This window comes from Monodelphis domestica, chromosome 1 (genome assembly GCF_027887165.1).
Source record: "Monodelphis domestica isolate mMonDom1 chromosome 1, mMonDom1.pri, whole genome shotgun sequence".
NCBI lineage: Eukaryota > Metazoa > Chordata > Mammalia > Didelphimorphia > Didelphidae > Monodelphis > Monodelphis domestica.
The window spans coordinates 463,703,157-463,721,924 of NC_077227.1; the positions used below are offsets into that span (position 1 = coordinate 463,703,157).

Sequence of the window (18,768 nt, forward strand, 5' to 3'; positions counted from 1 at the left end):
GATGTGCTTATTCTTTGTTACTGTTCCCAAGTCCCCACTGACTCACTCTTTATGACCTGGTACAGGGGTTTTTCTTGGCAAAGATACTGTAGCAGTTTTGTATTTTCCTTCTCCAGTGGATTAAGGCAAACAGAGGTGAAATAATTTGCCCAGGATCATAAAGCTAGTCAGTTTCAGAGGCTAGATTTGAACTTGGATCTTCCAGACTCCTGTACTCTATCCACTGCGCTCCTGTGCTCTAGACACTGAGTCACCTAACTGCCTACCTAATCCAACATGCATTTATTAAGAACCTGATCTACTCAAAACTCTATTCTGAGACTGAGTTACACAAAAGCAAAAGGAAAAAAAATAGTCCCAGCCTTCAAAGAGCTTACATTCCATAGAGAAGACAACAGGCTCAGAGGGCTTGTACAGTGCACTAAATGGCATATAAACTATTATTATTATTATTAAAACCCTTACCTTCCACCTTAGAATCAATATTGCTGCATACTGGTTCTAAGGCAGAGAGCGGGAAGGGCCAATGAGGATTAAGTGCCTTGCCCAGGTCACACAGCTAGGAAGTGTCTGAGGTCAGATTTGAAACCAGGACTTCCCATCTCTAGGCCTGGCTCTCAATCCACTGAACCGCCTAACGCCCCCCCCCCCCCCCAACTATTATTATAAGAAAAGTGTGAACAAAGAGCTTTGGGTTTCACCCTAAAGACTCCTTTCAGAGGGGCCGTTCTGTGGCACAGAGGCACAGGTGTCCCCCACGATCCTTCCGCCCCTCTCTGTCCCTTTCCTCCCTGACCGGCCCCATTTCTGTACTTCTCCTTAATTCCCATTTCTTGGCTCCTTGGCTGAGGCTGCTTCTCCTTCAGCTGTCAGCCCAGTGTCCTCCCCTAACCTCCCCCCCGCCAGAGAGGAACAGAACAGAGCAGAGAAGAGCGCAGGGAGAAGGGAAAGTTTGAGTCACGGGGGATTGGGGGGAGTCCGAGGGGAGGGGCGGGAGGCAGGCTCGTGACCCTGCCCAGAGTGGGCTTTAGGATCCGCCCAGGCTCCCACTCGAAGACTGCAAGCCCCTTTCCCACACTCACGAGATAGAGGCCTTGCGGGGGCGCAGACGGTGCTGTGGCTGCTAGCGCTTTACGCTGCTCTGATTAGTGCGCTCGCCTCTCGGGGCTCTCATCCCGGAGGTCTTTTTGGAGTAGGGCAGAGGGGTGGGGAGAGCTAGGGAGAGCTAGGGAGAGCTAATCAGAGCAATCTTGAAGTTCGGGACGGGAAAACTGAGAGTCCCAGCAAGGCGCCCCTTTTTTCTGCTTTGCCCCAGAAGCGGCAACAAGTGTGCGCCCTCAGCGCAGGCATGACGCCCTGGGCGCTGATGTGGCTCCCAGGGCTAGGGCTGCCGTTGCTGCTGGTGACAACGGCTGTTGGGGGTCCTCCAGGGGACTCGGTCCTTCCCGCCTCCGGAGATGCCACTCTGGCTTTCGTCTTCGATGTCACCGGCTCCATGTGGGATGACCTGAGGCAGGTGGTGGAGGGCGCCTCCAGGATCCTGGAGAGAAGCCTCAGCGGTAGAAGTAAAGCCATCGCCAACTACGCGCTGGTGCCCTTCCATGACCCAGGTATTCTGTCCCTCCCTTCCCCGAGGTAAAATCACCTGATGAACCAGCAGCCCTGTGCCCATTCGGTCGGAGCGCATCAAACCCTGGAGAATCTGGCTGGGGAAGCTCAGGGGGCCCTGATTGTGCGCTCTGAACATGGCTCTGGCACAATTAGGAAGACCCTAATCTCCCTTGCTGGCCTGCGCCTGCCTCTTAACCCAGGGGGAGTTTTTAACAGCCGTCGCTGAGACCACGGGCGCTCCTTCTCTTTGCCTGTGTCACAACCGCAGGTACAGAACCTTTGTGCACTCTGGATATACACTCGCTTGGGGAGTTGGGCAGAGTTCTCCCTGGGAACCCTCTCTACCCCAGCCCAGTGCGGAAAAAGTTGTCTTCGGGAAGGTCCTAGGGCTCCCTTTCTGTGCCTTTCCATCCATGCACCCTAACAACCTGCACTCTGGAGAGTCACATCGAGGCAACCTTGGAGCCCTCCTCCCCTGTTGGGATTGCTGAGGAAGCTTCTAAAACTGGAACTTTGAAGGGAGGCTTCCCACTAGACCTGGGTGGTGCTCACCCTTACCTCTCACACCTAAAATCCATCTTCCACCCGATTCTCAACTAGTCAGGCTTATGCAAAAACAGGGCTGGACACACCACTCAAGGAGAGCCTGGTAGGGCCTTTTCCCAAATATATGTATGTGTATATATATATGCAGAATATAGAAGATAATATATAAGCAGCAGCTAGGTGGCGCAATGGGAAAAGCACTTAGCATATAGCCTAATATATAGTAAGGACTTCTAAATGAAGCTATTATTATTATTAATTTAAAAAATACAAGAGTCTTTGACCCCTGCAACTTTCTCTATAACAGGAGCAAGGAAGGGTGGGATTTGATATTCCCGCATGGAACAGAAATTCAGAGCTCACACAGGGAAAGAAATGAGGGGATGTTGGGAGGATGGAAGAAAGCTACAGACCCTTTCAGGGATTTTCTTGGACTAATAGCTGCCTTTCTCCCTGGTCCTCCTCTTCTACCTCTACCCAGATATTTTTCAAGCTTGGCCTCTGAACTAGCAGGGCATCTGACCAAAAGCTCTGCCTTCCTTTTTCTGGGTCAATCTAAGAAGCATTTTTAATTGTGGAGTAACCCAAAGCTGGGTGGGATTATTGTCCCACTTGTTGCCTTCTAAACCCATTCCCAGGTATGGCCTGGGAGTCTGACCCTGTTGCCAGTCATCAGGGCTGTTCTTGTTTCCTCTGGCCATGCCTCCCTCTGATCTCTTGGGCATTTGGGCAAGGAGGTGCCTCCTAGCGTGTTTCTTTGGATGAAGATAAGCCTTTGCTTATCTTTCCCCTTTCCTGTGGAATTTCATTTGACCGTTAGCAAGTGAGATCTCACTGTGTGCCGTCCAGGTGCTAGTCAACATGAACGAAACAGAAGGAAAAAAGGCAAATGATACAGACCTTGCCTTTCAGTCACTCACAACTGAATTAAGGAGTTGAGATATGCCCAGGAGGCAGAACTGCTGATATGTGTTAGAAATCACTAGACTTGGAATTCAGGGACATGGGTTCAAATCCTACCTCAGACATTTACTAGTGTGAATCTGGGTAAGTCACTTGAGTGCTCTGAACCTCAGCTTTCTTATCTGTAAAATGAGGGTATTGAGTTCAATGATCTCTGAGGTTCCTTCTAGCTGTAAATCTTTGGTTTTATGCCAGGTCAAACAGTAAGCATTGTTCCATTTTTTTAGAACCCAAGTCTTAACTTTTAGCCCCGTGACCTCTAGAGCAGTGGGTTTCTGATGAATTCAGTTTAATTAAATTCCACGAGCATTTATTAAGTCATATGTGTATGTGTGTGTGTGTGTGTGTGTGTGAGAGAGAGAGAGAGAGAGAAAGAGAGAGAGAGAGAGAGTGTGTGAGTGGCATGAGTGGGGGGATACAAAATTAAAAACAAAAATAAAACTAATTTCTGCCCCCAAGAAACTAAATTCTACTGAAGTACCAAATCCAGGAAGCATGAAGGATGGGGCCCTGGCTTCTCTGATGATGGTGAAAACTAACATTATTTCCTCAGTCACCCAACATTCCCCCAGTCCCATTCCTCATATATCCTGAGAGGTGATGTGGGTTAGTAGAAAGAGAGTCTACTGGTAGTCAGGAGGCCTTGGTTCAAGGCTTGCCACCATGAACTCATTTGGTCCAGCTGTGTAATTGTGGGAAAGTCATTTTACTCTCAGTCTCCTTACCTGAAAAAATAGCGGTCACAGTTCTATGCTACCTGCTTCACAAGAAAGTTGTGAAGAACTTGCTTGGTAACTTGTCAAATGTTCTGTAAATATCCTTGATTTTTTCCTTCTGGGTTCAGATTTGTCTTGGAAACCTCCCATTCTTTTTCCCTTCACCATTCTTTCTTTCTTCCTGTGTTCCTTCACCAGGAGAGCTGGAAGAGGCCTCAGAGGTCATGCTATCTCACTCCCTTCATTTTACAAGTGAGGAATCTGAGACCCAGAGAAGAGGTCTTGCTCAAGGGTATACGGGCAACTCAAAGCTCAGTTGGGATTTGAACTCTTCAGGGCCTTGACTCTCTGGCTCTACTTCCAGTATTCTTTCCCCTGCCTCACCCTTCCTCCAGTGTCTCCATGTTTCAGTGCTTTTCCTCCTCCTTATCCCTCCCACCCCAACCCCATGGACGAGTCTGGGGCGTTGGTCACTTTCCCCACAGGCTCATAGAATCTTGGACTATTCTGGAAGAGCTCTTGAATTTGGCTGGTCCTCGAACAAGAATTCTTGAAACAAAACAGTCAAGAAAGAGTTATTTTAGCTTTTTCTCTTAAATTCTTACTTTCTGTCAGTAACAACTCTAAGATAGAAGAGTGGTAAAGGCTAGGCAATGGGGTTAAGTGCTTTGCCCACGGTCATACAATGAGGAAATGTCTAAGACTAGATTCGAACACAGCACCTTCAGACTTCAGGCCTGATGCTATGTAGCTGCCCCTATTTTAGTTTTTCTTGAAGACTTCTCGAAGTGATAGGGAACTCATTAATTTCCCTTACACATTTGGATAGTTTTAATGATTAGGAAGTTTTCCTTTACATTAACTTCTTATCTACCTTTCTTTAGTTTCTGCCCATTGCTCCTAGGTCTGTCCTACTGGTGTCCAAATAGCGAGAAATCTTGTGCTAGGCTGTGCAATGTTTAGAGCACTGAATGTATAGTCAGGGGTTACTGAACTCAAGTTCAGCCTCAGATGCTGTGACCCTAGGTGAGTCACTTAACTTCTGTCAGTCTCAGTTTCTTCATTTGTAAAATACAGATAGTAATAGCACCTATATTCTAGGGTCTCTTTGTGAGGAAAATGAAGTATTTGCAAATCACTTTGCAAACCTTAAAATATCATATAAATGCTTATTATTGTTATATATACGCCACAAACCATTCCTTGTACAAATGTCTAGAGGGTACCCTTGTTTTGGGGGGTAGGAATACTATTTAGTGTAAGAAAGATAGAAACCCCAGAATTCAATCAGATGGCTGCAAGGGAGGCCAGGAGACTGACCCTGGGAGAAGAAGCCAGCTCTCTGACAGCCTCCTGTTTTAACTAATGATTCCTGATGCCTAGGTGTTATTTTTTATATCAATTTACTTTTTTTAAAATTATGAACTTAATGGATAGAAACATTTCAACATATAGACAACAAGGATTGTGTTTCTAATTGTGAGCTTCTGTCATATAAAATTTTTAAGGCACATGTTAAATTGAATATAACAAAACCACTCTGCTTGTCTGTTTTCTAAGAGCCTTTTTTGTCATTTTAAAATATTTCATTGATGCTCTTTTCTTCCTTCTCTTCCTTAAAAATTATTATTATACTATTATTTTGTCACTATTATTATACAATTTAATCGGTTTTTTAATCATGAACACTATTTTATTTTATTTATCACTATTACTAACTTCCTCTTCCAAAAATTCTTGTTACCAAAAAAAAAAGTATTGTCAGCACATTGGCTATGCTTGTTTCTTTTTTAATTTTAATTAAATGAAAATTTTTTCAGTGAAAAAAAATCCGTTTTCTCTCGTCCTCTTGTCATTGAAAAACAATGGGAAAAAACTCCTTATTTTTGTAACAGATAAATATATCAAGTGAAACAAATTTCTGAATTGGCCAAGTCCAGAAAATACATTTCATTTTGCACTATGAGTCCATTACTTCTTTGCCAGGAGGTGGGCAGTATTCTGCTTTTTTTTTTTAACCCTTACCTTCTGTCTTAGAATCAATACTGTGGTTCCAAGGCAGGCAAGAAGTAAAGACTAGGCAATCCAGGGGTTAAGTGATTTGCTCACAATTGATGGCACAAGGTAGGAGCAACATTCTTTATAAATGGTTCTTTATCTTTGGACATTGCATTTAGTAGAATTCCTAAATATTTCAAAAGTATTTGTCTTTACAATGTTGCTGTTACTGTTTAAGCTGTTCTCTTGGTTCTCCTCCACTCACTCTTTTTCAGTTCCTATAAATCTTCCCAGATTTCTCTGAAATTAGCCTTTGATTTTATCTCATTTTTTATAAGTTGAACTTATATATCTTTTTAAAAATATTTTTCCATGTTTGCATAATTCATTAAAACCCTTACCTTCCATCTTAGAATCAATACTGTGTATTGATTCCAAGGCAGAAAAAATGATAAGAGCTAAGCAATGGGGCTCAAGTGACTTGTCCAGGGTCACATAGCTAGGAAGTGTCTGAGGCCAGATTTGAACCTAAGGACCTCCTGTCTCTGGGCCTGATTCTCAATCTACTGAGCCACCCAGCTACCCCCTACATGAATCATTTTCTTCCCCTCCTCTCTTCCCTACCCCCTCCCAGTTCCAACAAACACTTCCACTGGCTTATACAAATGTTACCACTTATACCTATTTTCATATTTGCAATAGAGCAGTCTTTTAAAACCCAAACCCCCAATCATAATATCCATATAAACAAATGGTAAATAATTTGTTTTTTCTTCTGTGTTTCTACTCTCACAGTTCTTTCTCTTGATGTGGATAACATTCATTCCTGTCCTTTGGGATTGCCTTGTTGTAGCAAAGTTCATTACATTGAATTGTTCCACAGTGTTTCACTTTCTGTTTACAATGTTCCCTTGGTTCTGCTCATTTTGCTCTATATCAGTTCATTGAGGTCCTTCCAGTTCATATAAAAATTCTCTAGTTCATCATTCCTTACAGTACAATAGTATTCCAACACCAGCATATACCACAATTTGTTCAGCCATTCCCCAATTGAAGGGCATTCTCTCATTTCCCATTTTTTTTGCCACCACAAAGAGCGCAGCTATGAATATTTTGTACAAACATTTTTCATTATTATCTCTTTAGGGTACAAATCTAGTAGAGCTATGGCTGGATCAAAGGGTAGGCATTCTTTTAAAGCCCTTTGGGCATAATTCTATATTGCCTTCCAGAATGGTTGAATCAATTCACAACTCCACCAGCAATGCATTAGTGTCTCAATTTTGCCACATCCCCTCCAGCATTTATTATTTTCCTTTACTTTCATATTGGCCAATCTGCCAGGTGTAAGATGGTACCTCAGAATTGTTTTGATTTGCATTTCTCTAATCAGGAGGGATTTAGAACCTTTTCCACGTGATTATTGATCCTTTTCATAATTTTTTAAAGCACATTAGTATTCCATTACCTTTGTATTCCATAATTTGGAATTTTTCTGACGCTCTCTTTTGACAGAGGAAGACATAGAGGCTAATATGTATATGTGTATATACATATATATTTTTACAGATTGAAAATCATTGTGTGGTTTATTATTTTAATTTGTGACATGAAAAGTCATTTGTTAAACCCATCAAATCCCATCATAGTGTGTCATTTACTTTGGTGTATTTCAATATTTCAAATTTTAAAGAACTTGTATATTCTGAACAGTTGCTATAAGAAAAATTATACTTTTCCAGAACATTTAAGAAACCTTCCTACCTTTTGGAATGATCATTTCCCTTTATTTTCATATTGGCAAGTCTGTTAGGTGTAAGGTGAGACCTCAGAGTTGTTTTAATTTGCATTTCTCTGATCAAGAGGCATTTAGAACATTTTTTCATAGGATTATTGATGACTTGGAAGAAATAGGGATTTTCCCATGATGGTCTATACTTCCTATGGTTATACCCCTGCCCCTAGGTTCTAGGGATATCCTGATCTAAAACCCAGAGATTTTGGCCTGGTCTGCAGTGGGTCCCCTGATCAGGAGTGCTGGTGATCTTCTGTTGCCCTTGCCTTAGATGCCATATCTATATATGTCTATGCATATATATATATATATATATATATATAGTACTTTTAGTATGGGTGGTAGATTCAATACTTCAATTAAACAGGCATTTATTCAGTAGCCATCTAAAAGGCACTGTTTTGGGCACTGGGGATATAAGGACAAAACAACTCAAGCAAAAAGCAGATCATTCTCTCCCCTCTCCAATTCATCCTCCAAATAGCTGCCAAAACACACTCTGACCATGTTGCTCCCCTGCTCATGAGCTATTCAACCTGTTTAGCTTTAAGGTCTCTTTACAAATTGATCCCTCCCTACTTTTCTAAGTTTATTATATACTTCTTTCCTCTAGGCACAATTTGGTATTCTCCAAACTAGCTATACACACTTGCCATTTGATCTCCCATCTCCATACCTTTGCCCAGGCTGCACCCCATGCCTGGAATGTAATCTCCCTTTACTTCTACCTCTTGGATTTGTTAGCTTTCTTTAAAGCTCAGAGCAAATACCATTTCCTACTTAAGGTCTTTCTTCATCCCCATGTCCTTGCTACCAGTGCCTCCCACTATCAGCCCAAAGGACCTTGTATTTACTTTGTATACATTATATTTATTCCTATGTGTACATGGTATTTCCCCCAGAGAAACTAAGCTCCTTGAGGGCAGGGATAGTTTTATTTTCTCTTGGAATCACCAGCATCTATTGCAGGTCTAGCACATAGTAAGCACTTAAATGTTGTTGATTCAAGGCTCTTACATTTTTCTGAGGGGTTAGGAGAGGGATACAGATTCTAAATAGGTAATAAAATAGTTAAAATCTAAATAGATAAAGAAAAAGAGCCTAAACAATTAGGGAAGGCAGGGTTAAGAAAGGCATCTCATAAGAGGGAGCCCCTGATCTTGAAGGAAGCCCAGAATTTTAAGGGGCAGAGATGCATTCCAGACAAATGAGAGTTGGAGGATGAGGCAGCAGGAACACAGCCTGTACAAAGGAATGGTGGGGGTCTTCTCTTTAGTTCTTTTCACGCTAGTATTCTGTCTCCTTTCCTGGCCCATTAAGTGTCCTGAGAGGGGGATATTCCTATTCCTTTGTAAATTCTTTCTCACCCTCTTCCCTCCCTAGAACACCACTCAGTTTAGGCTTCTGTACAAGTAAGCAATCAATCCTTATTGCCTGCCTGAGAGCTATAGGCAGCTTTAGTACAGAAAGTGCCCTGTGCATGTGTGTGTGTGTGTGTGTGTGTGTGTGTATGTGTGTGTGTATGTGTGTATGATGGGAATGTCGTGTGGTGTTGATGGGCCCTTGGGAAACCCTTTGAGTGACATTACTATTAACTAGTCTCCCATAATAAAATAAAGATGGGAGAAAATCAATTCTTCATGTTGGGAGATAATCCAGCTCTTCTGCTTGGTCCCAGGGTACCAGCCTCCTTTTAGATTCAGAGGCCTGTGCTGATCCCAGCAAAGTGCCGGGCACAAATACTAGTCATGGTGCTGACATGAAAAGACAGGCAAACAAGGAGCTGTGTCTGGCTCATGGAGATAAGACCTTCACTGAAGGACTGCATTACAGTTTCTTTCTTTCTTTCTTTCTTTCTTTCTTTCTTTCTTTCTTTCTTTCTTTCTTTCTTTCTTTCTTTCTTTCTTTCTTTCTTTCTTTCTTTCTTTCTTTCTTTCTTTCTTTCTTTCTTTCTTTCTTTCTTTCTTTCTTTCTTTCTTTCTTTCTTTCTTTCTTTCTTTCTTTCTTTCTTTCTTTCTTTCTTTCTTTCTTTCCCCTTTCTTTCTTCTCTCCTTCCTTCCTTTCTTCCTTCTTTCAATCTTTTCTTTTGCTACCTCCCTCTTTCTTTTCCTCCTTTCTTTCTTCCTTTTCTTCCTTCCTTCCCTCTTCTCTTTTTCTCTTTCCTTCCCTTATTCTCTCTCCCTTTTCTCCTTCCCTCCATCTTCCTTCCTTCCTTCCCTCACTCTTCCTCACTCTCTCATTTTCTTTCCCCCTCTCTTCTTTCTCTTTTATTCTCTATCACTGCTTCCCTTTCTTTTTCTCTGTCTCTCATACATACATGCATACACAGAGTAAACGTGGTGGGCGAGTTGGGGGATTTTCTGAATACTTTTATTGGTGAGGAATGAATGTGTACATGCCACTCTGCGAACTTTCAGGTAACCCCCAGTGACTTCTGGGTCTGAACTATTTCTTTTTAAAATGAGGTGGCAGGGACATCAGGCACCATGCTAATGTCTGTACTAGGGCCTTCAAGGCATGGGAAAAAAAGACAAAAATGAAACATTCCCTGTCTTCAAAGAGCTTACATTCTGTATGAAGAGGCAATATCTGTGTATATACACATACAAAATAAAAACAAGGTAATTTTTGGAAGGTGAGGATGCTGGAGTGGGGTGGTGAGGAAAGGCTTCAGGTAGATTGTAAAAGATGGTGCTCCAACTAAGTTTCAAAGGAAGGAAACCAGAAATTCTAAGAGGTGGAGGTGAAGAAGGAGTACATTGTTGGCATGGGATATAGCCAGTACAAAGGCATGGAGATGGGAGATGGAATATCGTATATGAAAAACAAAGTTTTGTTCTTTCTATTTTGCTTCCTTTGAGTCTCCATTCTAACATGATTCCATTTTCCCTCAGGTAACATTATTAACATAATATTATATCCTCCATATGTATATATACTTGATCCCTCCTCTCTCATTCAGCAGATTTTTCCCACAATCATTCTCCCAACTCCTGCCAATCTTTAATCTTTCCTTCTCTATTGGTTCCATCCCTATTGCTTAAAAACATTTCCATGACACCCTTATCTTTAAAAAAGAAAATCCTAACATGACTCTATAATCCTAGAAATTGTCATCTTAGGCCCCTTCTCTCTTTCATAGTCAAACTCCCGGGATAGCTGTCTACTCTATTCTTTGGGACCAAGCTTGATCACTGTAATTTTATTGCATTCACTTTTGAGGGTTTCATTTTGCTGTTCTTTCTATTTAGATGGTAGTCATTATAGAACTTTGTTTTCCTGGTTCTGCTTTCTTCACTCTGCATCAGTTCATGCAAATCCTCTCATGCTTCTCTGTATTCTTCATTCCCTATAGTAGAGTAATAGGTTCTTTACATTCATTCAGGTGCCACAATCTGTTTAGCCATTCTCTAGGCAATAGATATTTAGGAAATAAATATTTTATTTCAGTTCTTTACTATTACAAAAAGTGCTGGTATATGATAAATATGTTGCTATACATATGTTCTTTCTTTTTGTCATTAAACACTTTGGGGTATATGTCTAACTGCGGGGTCTTTGGATCACAGACATTTTATATGTGGCTATTTCAATCACTTCCTTTTCATAATTCCAAATTGCTTTGCAAAATGATTATGCTAATTTATAACCCTACCCTACCTCCTTCCTCTTCTTTCCTTTTCTATGTGTGTGTCTGTGTGTGCACATGTATGTGTGTGTAAATGAAGGTAGTAGAAAAATTATATCAATAAAAATTAATTTTTAAAAAGATGTTGGTTCTAGCCTCAGTTCTGACATTTATTAGCTGTGGGACTATGGGCAAGCTACTGAGCATCAATTTCCTCAACTATATAATGGGTATAAAACTTCTTTGCACTACTTACTTCACAAAGTTGATGCAAGAAAAGTACTTTGTAACCTGTAACTTTAAGAAGTAATGGCTATTATAATCACCATCACCCAGTTTTACAATCTCTGGATAATTTTTTAAAAATTATATCTTTATTTTATTCCAATAATAAATTTACACACAAGTTTTCCAATGTAACATGATTCATGTTGTCTCCCCCATCTTCCTTCCCCTTTTCCAGAGTTGACAAGCAATTCCACTGTGTTATATATGTATTATCACTCAAAACATATTTCCATATTACTTATTTTTGTAAAAGAATAATCTTATAAAATCCAAACCCCAAATCATATATACAAATAAACAAGTAATAGAGCATATGTTTTCATCTGCATTTCTATTCCAACAGTTTTTTTTCCCTGGAGGTGGATAGCTTTCTTTTTTATAAGTTCCTCAGAATTGTTCTGTATCATTGTTTTGCTGTTAGTAGCAATCTATCACATTTGATTGTTCCACAATGTTTCTTTCAGTTACTGTGTGTACCATGTTCTCCTGGTTCTGATTATTTCACTCTGCATCAGTTCATGTAGGTCTTTCCAGCTCTTTCTGAAATCATCCTGTTCATTGTTCCTTATAGCACAATAGTATTCCATCACCATATACCACATATTTGTTCAGCCATTCCCTAATTGAGGGACAACCCTTTATTTTCCAATTCTTTGCCACCACAAAAAGAGCAGGTATAAATATTTTTGTACAGACACATCCTTTCCCATTTTTTAAAGTCTCTTTAGAATACAGACCTAGTAGTGATATTGCTGGATCAAAAGCAATGCATTCTTTTAAAGTCCTTTGGGCATAGTTCCAAATTGCCCGCCAGAATGGTTGGATCAATTTACAACTCCACCAGCAATGCATTAGTGTTGGAATTTTGCCACACCCCTACCAACTGGGTCATTCTTGAGAGTCATTCATATCTCTCCCTCTTTCACACATCATCACACTCACATAACCAAATCAATTACCAAATAATGGCAATCTTGCTTCTACAGTGTTGGTTATATCTGTTCCCTTCTCTGCAGACCCAAATTAGAGCCATTACTCTAGTTTGGGCCCTTATTGCTTTTCATCCATACTATTGAAATAGTTTTCTAATTGGTCTCCATGCCCCCAATCTCTCTCCTCTCTAATATATTGTCTTGCTATCAGAATGATTATTGATCTAACTATATTATGCCACTACTCAGTAAACTTCATTAACTCCCTATTACCTATAGAATAAAATACAAACTCTATTTGGTATTTAAGGGAGGCCCTCTTATAACCTGGCTCCAACATACTTTTTTGGACTTATTATAGACTACTTCTCTTCACATATGTTATGGTACAGCTGGCCTTCTGTCTGTTCCTCACACATGATATTTCATCTCCTATTCCAGTGTCTTTGCCCAAGTTGTCCTTCATACTTTCAATGTCTCATGCCCTCCTCCCCTCCCCTTCTTAGGATTCCTAGTTTTCTTCAAAATTCAGATAAATTTTTACTTTCTACTTAAAGTCTTTCCTGATCCCATTAGCGGTTAAGGCTTCCTACCAAAAGATCTTGTACTTATGTCTTTATTTTTATATATGTTTATAAGTGTATGTCCCCTTCCTTCCAGAATGCCTTCTATGGAGGGCAGGAAATGTTTCATTTTTGTCTTTTTATCTCCAGTGCCTACCATAGTGCCTGCCACATAGTAGCTGCTTAATAAATCCTTGCTTAATTAATCTAGAACTGGAAAGAATCTTAATCGTTATCTCCTTCAACCACTTCATTTTACAGATGAAGAAAGGGCGACCCAGAGAGGATAAATTATTTGCCCATTATTTTTTTGCACTGGAGTTGGGTTGAGCCATCTTGGAAATAACTAGCTTGATGACTGTATGGGGTGAAGGAGGGTCAGAGAATGTGATGGTCTCATTCTTGGAGTTCTGGCAGTTTTGTCGGGAAGAAGAAAAAAGGTCCCTTGTAGCTTTGAATTGGTGGTTCTAATGTGATTCTTAAAGCAGGTTATAGGAAAACTCATCAATATATGGTTCCCGTAAGAGGAGGGCTCCCATGAGACATGGCCCTGAGGAAGCTGTGTCTGCTTAGCATGCAGAGTGCATCATGCCTTGTGACCTGGGGGAGTGTTTTGCTGGGAGTTTGCCAACAGACTCTGGGGCTTCAATAAGCACCTGGCTCAGCGTCTTTGAAATTCCTTCAGCTCCGAGAAACCCAACTCATATACCCAGGGAGCATTTCCATGAGGTGATATGATTTCCCAGAACCCTTGCTCTCTGCCTTGTTCCTAGGGGATATAGAAAACATATCTGTGTGATCGGTGGACCATCTCCTGTGCTCTGCTTTCAGTTTCTTAGAGAGAAGTAATAAGGGGACCAAGGTTAGGGGTACAGCATGCTGCTCATCACAGACAAGTTAGGTTCCTGTTTTTCTTTTACCCATATTTCTCCCCCAGCTCTGGTCAGTCTGTGTACATCACCTCAAGGGGAAGTATGGATGGTGTGATACAAAACTATCCATACCACTGAGGAAAATCCCCCAGCATGGCATGGTTCATGGACAGTGGAATAGTAGAGTAGCATCTTCTTTGCATGGACAGGATACCATGCTCCATTATATATTGAGGCAGGTAGGATAGCATCCTGGACTTAGAATCAGGAAGACCTGAGTTCAAATGTAACCTCAGTCACTTACTAGCTGAGCGACCTTGGGCAAGTGACAATTTATATCTGCCCCAGTTTTTGCATCTGTAAAATGAGGATAATAACAGTACCTCCTTTCCTCTCAGGATTGTTCAGAGGGTCAAGTGAGATAATATTTGTCAATCAATTAGCACAGTGCCTGGCACAAAGTATGTGCTTAAGAAATGCTTGTTAAGTCTAAAATCTAATATATGGTCTGGGGGACTTTCTTACTCGAGTCAATGTTGGCTGGACAAAGGGAGGGAGGGATCTAGGACCTAGTGCCTTTCTCTAACTCCTGCTGATGAAAATGCCTTCCATTGCTTGGAGCATCAGGTCATATATTACTGTCTCTTACCATTTCTCTCTGAGTAATGACAGTGGGTCAGGTACCCTGCAAAAAATGGAATTGATGGGCTGGCGTTAATTAAGGACCATATGTAACGTCTCTGCTGTTTGGAAAGCAGTGGGTAGAGCTATTGAAATGGGATGTCCACCTAAAGTCTGGTGGAAAGAGTGCTGGGATTGGGTTTAGAAGACCTGGGTTCCTATCCTTGTTCTACTTCCTTCCTTCCTTCCTTCCTTCCTTCCTTCCTTCCTTCCTTCCTTCCTTCCTTCCTTCCTTCCTTCCTTCCTTCCTTCCTTCCTTCCTTCCTTCCTTCCTTCCTTCCTTCCCTTTGGACAAGTCCATCTCAATGGACCTTTTTGGTAAAATGAGGAAATTGAACAGTATTATCTCTAAGGTCTCCACTGTCTCTATTTCCCATGACTTACTCTTCCCCTGCAAACAGTATATGCTTAATAAATGCTTATTGATTGACTCACTGACTCTCGGACTCTTATGTTATTTTAAAATCTGCTTCCAAGGATCATTGGTTTGGAGCCAAAAGGGCCCTAAAAGGTAATTAAGCCTAGTTACTTTCTTTTACAGATAGGGAAATTAAGGCTCAGAGAAGTTAAGTCACATGAGATAATCTTTTTAAAGTGTATAGTACAGTGCTCCCTGCACATAGTAGATGCTATATAAATGTTTATTCCCTCTTCTATCCTGCCTGCTCCCCCCAATCATGGAGTTTGTATGTGTCTGAGGCTCCAATGTTTCAACTCCTGTGCCATGATGCTCTCAGTCAAGATAATGTATCTATGATTAAGAAAGATTCAGGGGGGGCAACTGGGTGGCTCAGTGGATTGAGAGCCAGGTCCAGAGACAGGAAGTCCTGGGTTCAAATTTGGCTTCAGACACTTTCTAGCTATGTGACCTTGGGCAAGTCACTTGACTCCCATTGCCTAGCCCTTTTCACTCTTCTCTCTTAGAACCTCTACACTGTATTGATTCTAAGACAGAAAGGAAGTGTTTAAAGAAAAGATTCAGGTCAGGGTCATCTTTGGAGGCTCATCTATCTTGAACTTTATGAAAAGGCATGATTTTTAATTGGTTTAATTATTGAAAAAGTCATTCCACCATTGAGAAGACAGTTCCCTGAAGTGTGGAATTAACCTCATGAAATGTGGCCCAGGGCTCAGAAGAACTTACATTGATTTCATTGGCTCATTGACTGAAAGGTGGAAGGGACTTTGGAGATCATCTAGTCTCACCTCCTCATTTTGTAGATTAGAAACTAAGAAAGAGTGAGCAAGTGTTGTTCAAGGTCATCATCTACCTAATACATGGCTGAACCAATATTTGAATCCAAGCCTTCTAACTCCAAAGCCAACATGATTTCTACTGAATTGTAGTCTTTCTCCAATTTCAACCTTCTCCTTTACTTGAAATTCCTGAAGTGGCCTCTCAATGTGGTATAGAGTGGAGTAACAGGCATATACCTCTGAGATGGAGTATGGGGGAGTCTGTGTGTGCTATTGGAGGAAGGGGCAGATTCTCAACTTGCTTTGTAGTCTTTCTTTCTTTCTTTCTTTCTTTCTTTCTTTCTTTCTTTCTTTCTTTCTTTCTTTCTTTCTTTCTTTCTTTCTTTCTTTCCTTCTTTCCTTCTTTCCTTCTTTCCTTCTTTCTTTCTTTCTTTCTTTCTTTCTTTCTTTCTTTCTTTCTTTCTTTCTTTCTTTCTTTCTTTCTTTCTTTCTTTCTTTCTTTCTTTCTTTCTTTCTTTCTTTCTTTCTTTCTTTCTTTCTTTCTTTCTTCTGTTCAAGGCACAGGGGTTGGTTTATTTTATAGGTTCAGTGAGTACCTACTTTTCTGGAACACAATCATTTTTCAACATACATATTCCCATAGAACCCAACAACAGATGCTAAGCCTAAGGAGATAGTCAATGAAAGATTGTTGCTATAACAGAAATAGATGAATGACATAAACATAAAATATTAAAAAAGTGATCTGGAGGTTAGTCCCTCTTAACCTAAGGGATGACCAATTAGGGGAATCATTGTTACTTTTGGTCAGCTTTCACAATCAATCACAATTACTTAGGAGATGGGTAACAAAACATTTTGTAGCTAGGTACAGGGTTAGAGGTTAATTTAAGATAGACCAGAATTGGGATTTTCCTCAATTTCCAAGTTGTATATTTCTCATGCTTGATTCAGGCACCTGGCAAGGTTGCTTGGTTATGAACCAGCAAAGTGTGTCAGTAACTTGTGTTTCAAAGTAATGATTAATTTACCTGTCATACTTTGCCTGCAATGGGTGTGGAGTGTTTATGTATGCCTTTGCTTGAGAGAGAAGGGAGAAGTAGTGCGTATAGGTCTTTAGGTTTTAATTCTGTGATTATAATCTTTTGGGGTAACAATCTGGGGGGATTATATATATGTTAATCCTGTAAGTATTTGCTCTCATGTTTCAGTGTGTTGTTCAGTTATATCAGTTGTGTCTGACTCTTTTTGATCCCATTTGGGGTTTCTTGGTAAAGATACTGGAATGGCTTGTCATTTCCTTCTCCAGCTCATTTTTCAGGTAAAGAACTGGGTTAAGTGACTTGCCCAGGGCCACATAGCTAGTAAGTGTCTGAGCCAGATTTGAACTCATAAGGAAGAATAATTCTGATTTCATGTACAGCACTCTATCCACTACCATCTACCTTCACTTCAGTTAAATAAAAACAAAGCCAAAAAAATAGACTGACCTCATGTAACTTATATTCTATCAGGAGAGACAAAGGCCACACATATAAAATATATTAAAAAATATATATATACAAAGTAAATACAAGATTATCAGTGGTGGTGGAGAGGGGGGACCCTGGTAGGTAGGAACAGAAAGGCCTCACTAGGAGGTGGTACTTGAGCCGGGTCTAAGAGAAGGAGGTGAGGAGGGATCTCCTGTACAAAAATAAAGAGATGGGAGATGGTGTGCCATTCATGAGGCACAGAAGGATGACACTTTGATATAATTATATTTTTATTTTACAAAATTTTTTTCCCATGGTTACATGACTCTTGTTGTCTCCCTCTCCTCTTCCCTTCCCACTCCCGGAGATGACAAGCAATTCCATTGGGTTATACATTTGTTATCACTGGAAACCTCTTTCCATATTATTAAAAGAATGATACTTTGGCTGGACCATAGAGTGCATAAAAGTGAAGCCTGGAAAGATAAGTTTGATCTAGGCTAGGAAGGGCTTTATGTGCCAGACAAATGAGTATGCATTTATTTCTAGGGGCAGTAACAATCTAGGAGGGTTCTAGAGCTCAGGTAGTTGCTATTTGATTCTCATCTCCAGAGAGAAGAGTAAATAGGGTGGGATATCACTTCCTTCCCCATCTCTAGAGCAGGATCCTTCCTGTGTTGGGAGGAAGGTCCCAGATTGTTTTGGTCTCTTTGGCAGATATTGGCCCAGTGACCCTTACATCGGATCCAGCTGTGTTCCAGCGAGAATTGAGGGAACTCTATGTACAGGTGAGGCTGCCTTCAGGGTTCCTGTTTCTCAGGAGTCTTGGTTTCCTCCTAAGTAGTATTCATCCTTTGCCTCTCTCTTGCCTATTCCTGTCCAAACTCCTAGGCCAATCATGGAAGGCTAGAACATCCTGGTGTCTTGTTCCTTCATCCTTTGAGAATTTTGGCTAGGATGCATGTTCTTATACACTGGTGAAACAAGACTTTTTTTTAAAGTCACTAAGGCATTTTTTTCCTAATAAGTTTTTACTGGTATATTTTGTTTTTATGTTATCTATATTTCTGAAAATATTTCTTCCCTTTTATCTATAGCTATCTCACATAACAAATAAAAAAGGTAACAAATGTTTAGCAAAACTAACCAAGATTTTAAAAAAGAACATATATATATATTTGAAGTGTTCCACCATGTCTGAAAAAGAATAGTGGTGCATGGAGTCACATTTTGTCTGTTGCAATGTCTTGAGTTCAATGAATCCCCTTTGTTAGTTTTTGGTGAGGGCAGAGACAAGAGGTATCTGGGGTAAGAGGAAGAGAGAAGATGAAGAAGGTGGTATGTCTTTGCTTGTGAGACTGATCTAGTTGCGGAGAGGATAAATGCAGAGACAGATGTTTGGTTGAACCAGTGGAATGTTACATGAATTTGAGAGGACTCCACTGTTCTCCCCGTAAGTTTCTTTGTGTTTCCTAGACTGAAGGTCAGGGAACACTATCTTAA

General features: G+C 40.7%; 1 protein-coding gene across 4 annotated transcripts in view; it reads left to right on the forward strand.

Moving 5' to 3' along the window:
- Positions 1–1,014: 1,014 nt before the first annotated feature.
- HMCN2 (hemicentin 2) overlaps positions 1,015–18,768 on the forward strand; it is a 222,500-nt gene continuing 204,746 nt past the window's right edge. For all 4 annotated transcript variants that reach the window (XM_056812558.1, XM_056812559.1, XM_056812560.1 and 1 more), the window contains exons 1-2: positions 1,015–1,610; positions 17,983–18,053. In XM_056812558.1, coding sequence (XP_056668536.1) covers positions 1,349–1,610; positions 17,983–18,053 — 333 coding nt within the window. In that variant the 5' untranslated portion in view covers positions 1,015–1,348. The remainder of the gene's footprint in view (positions 1,611–17,982; positions 18,054–18,768) is intronic.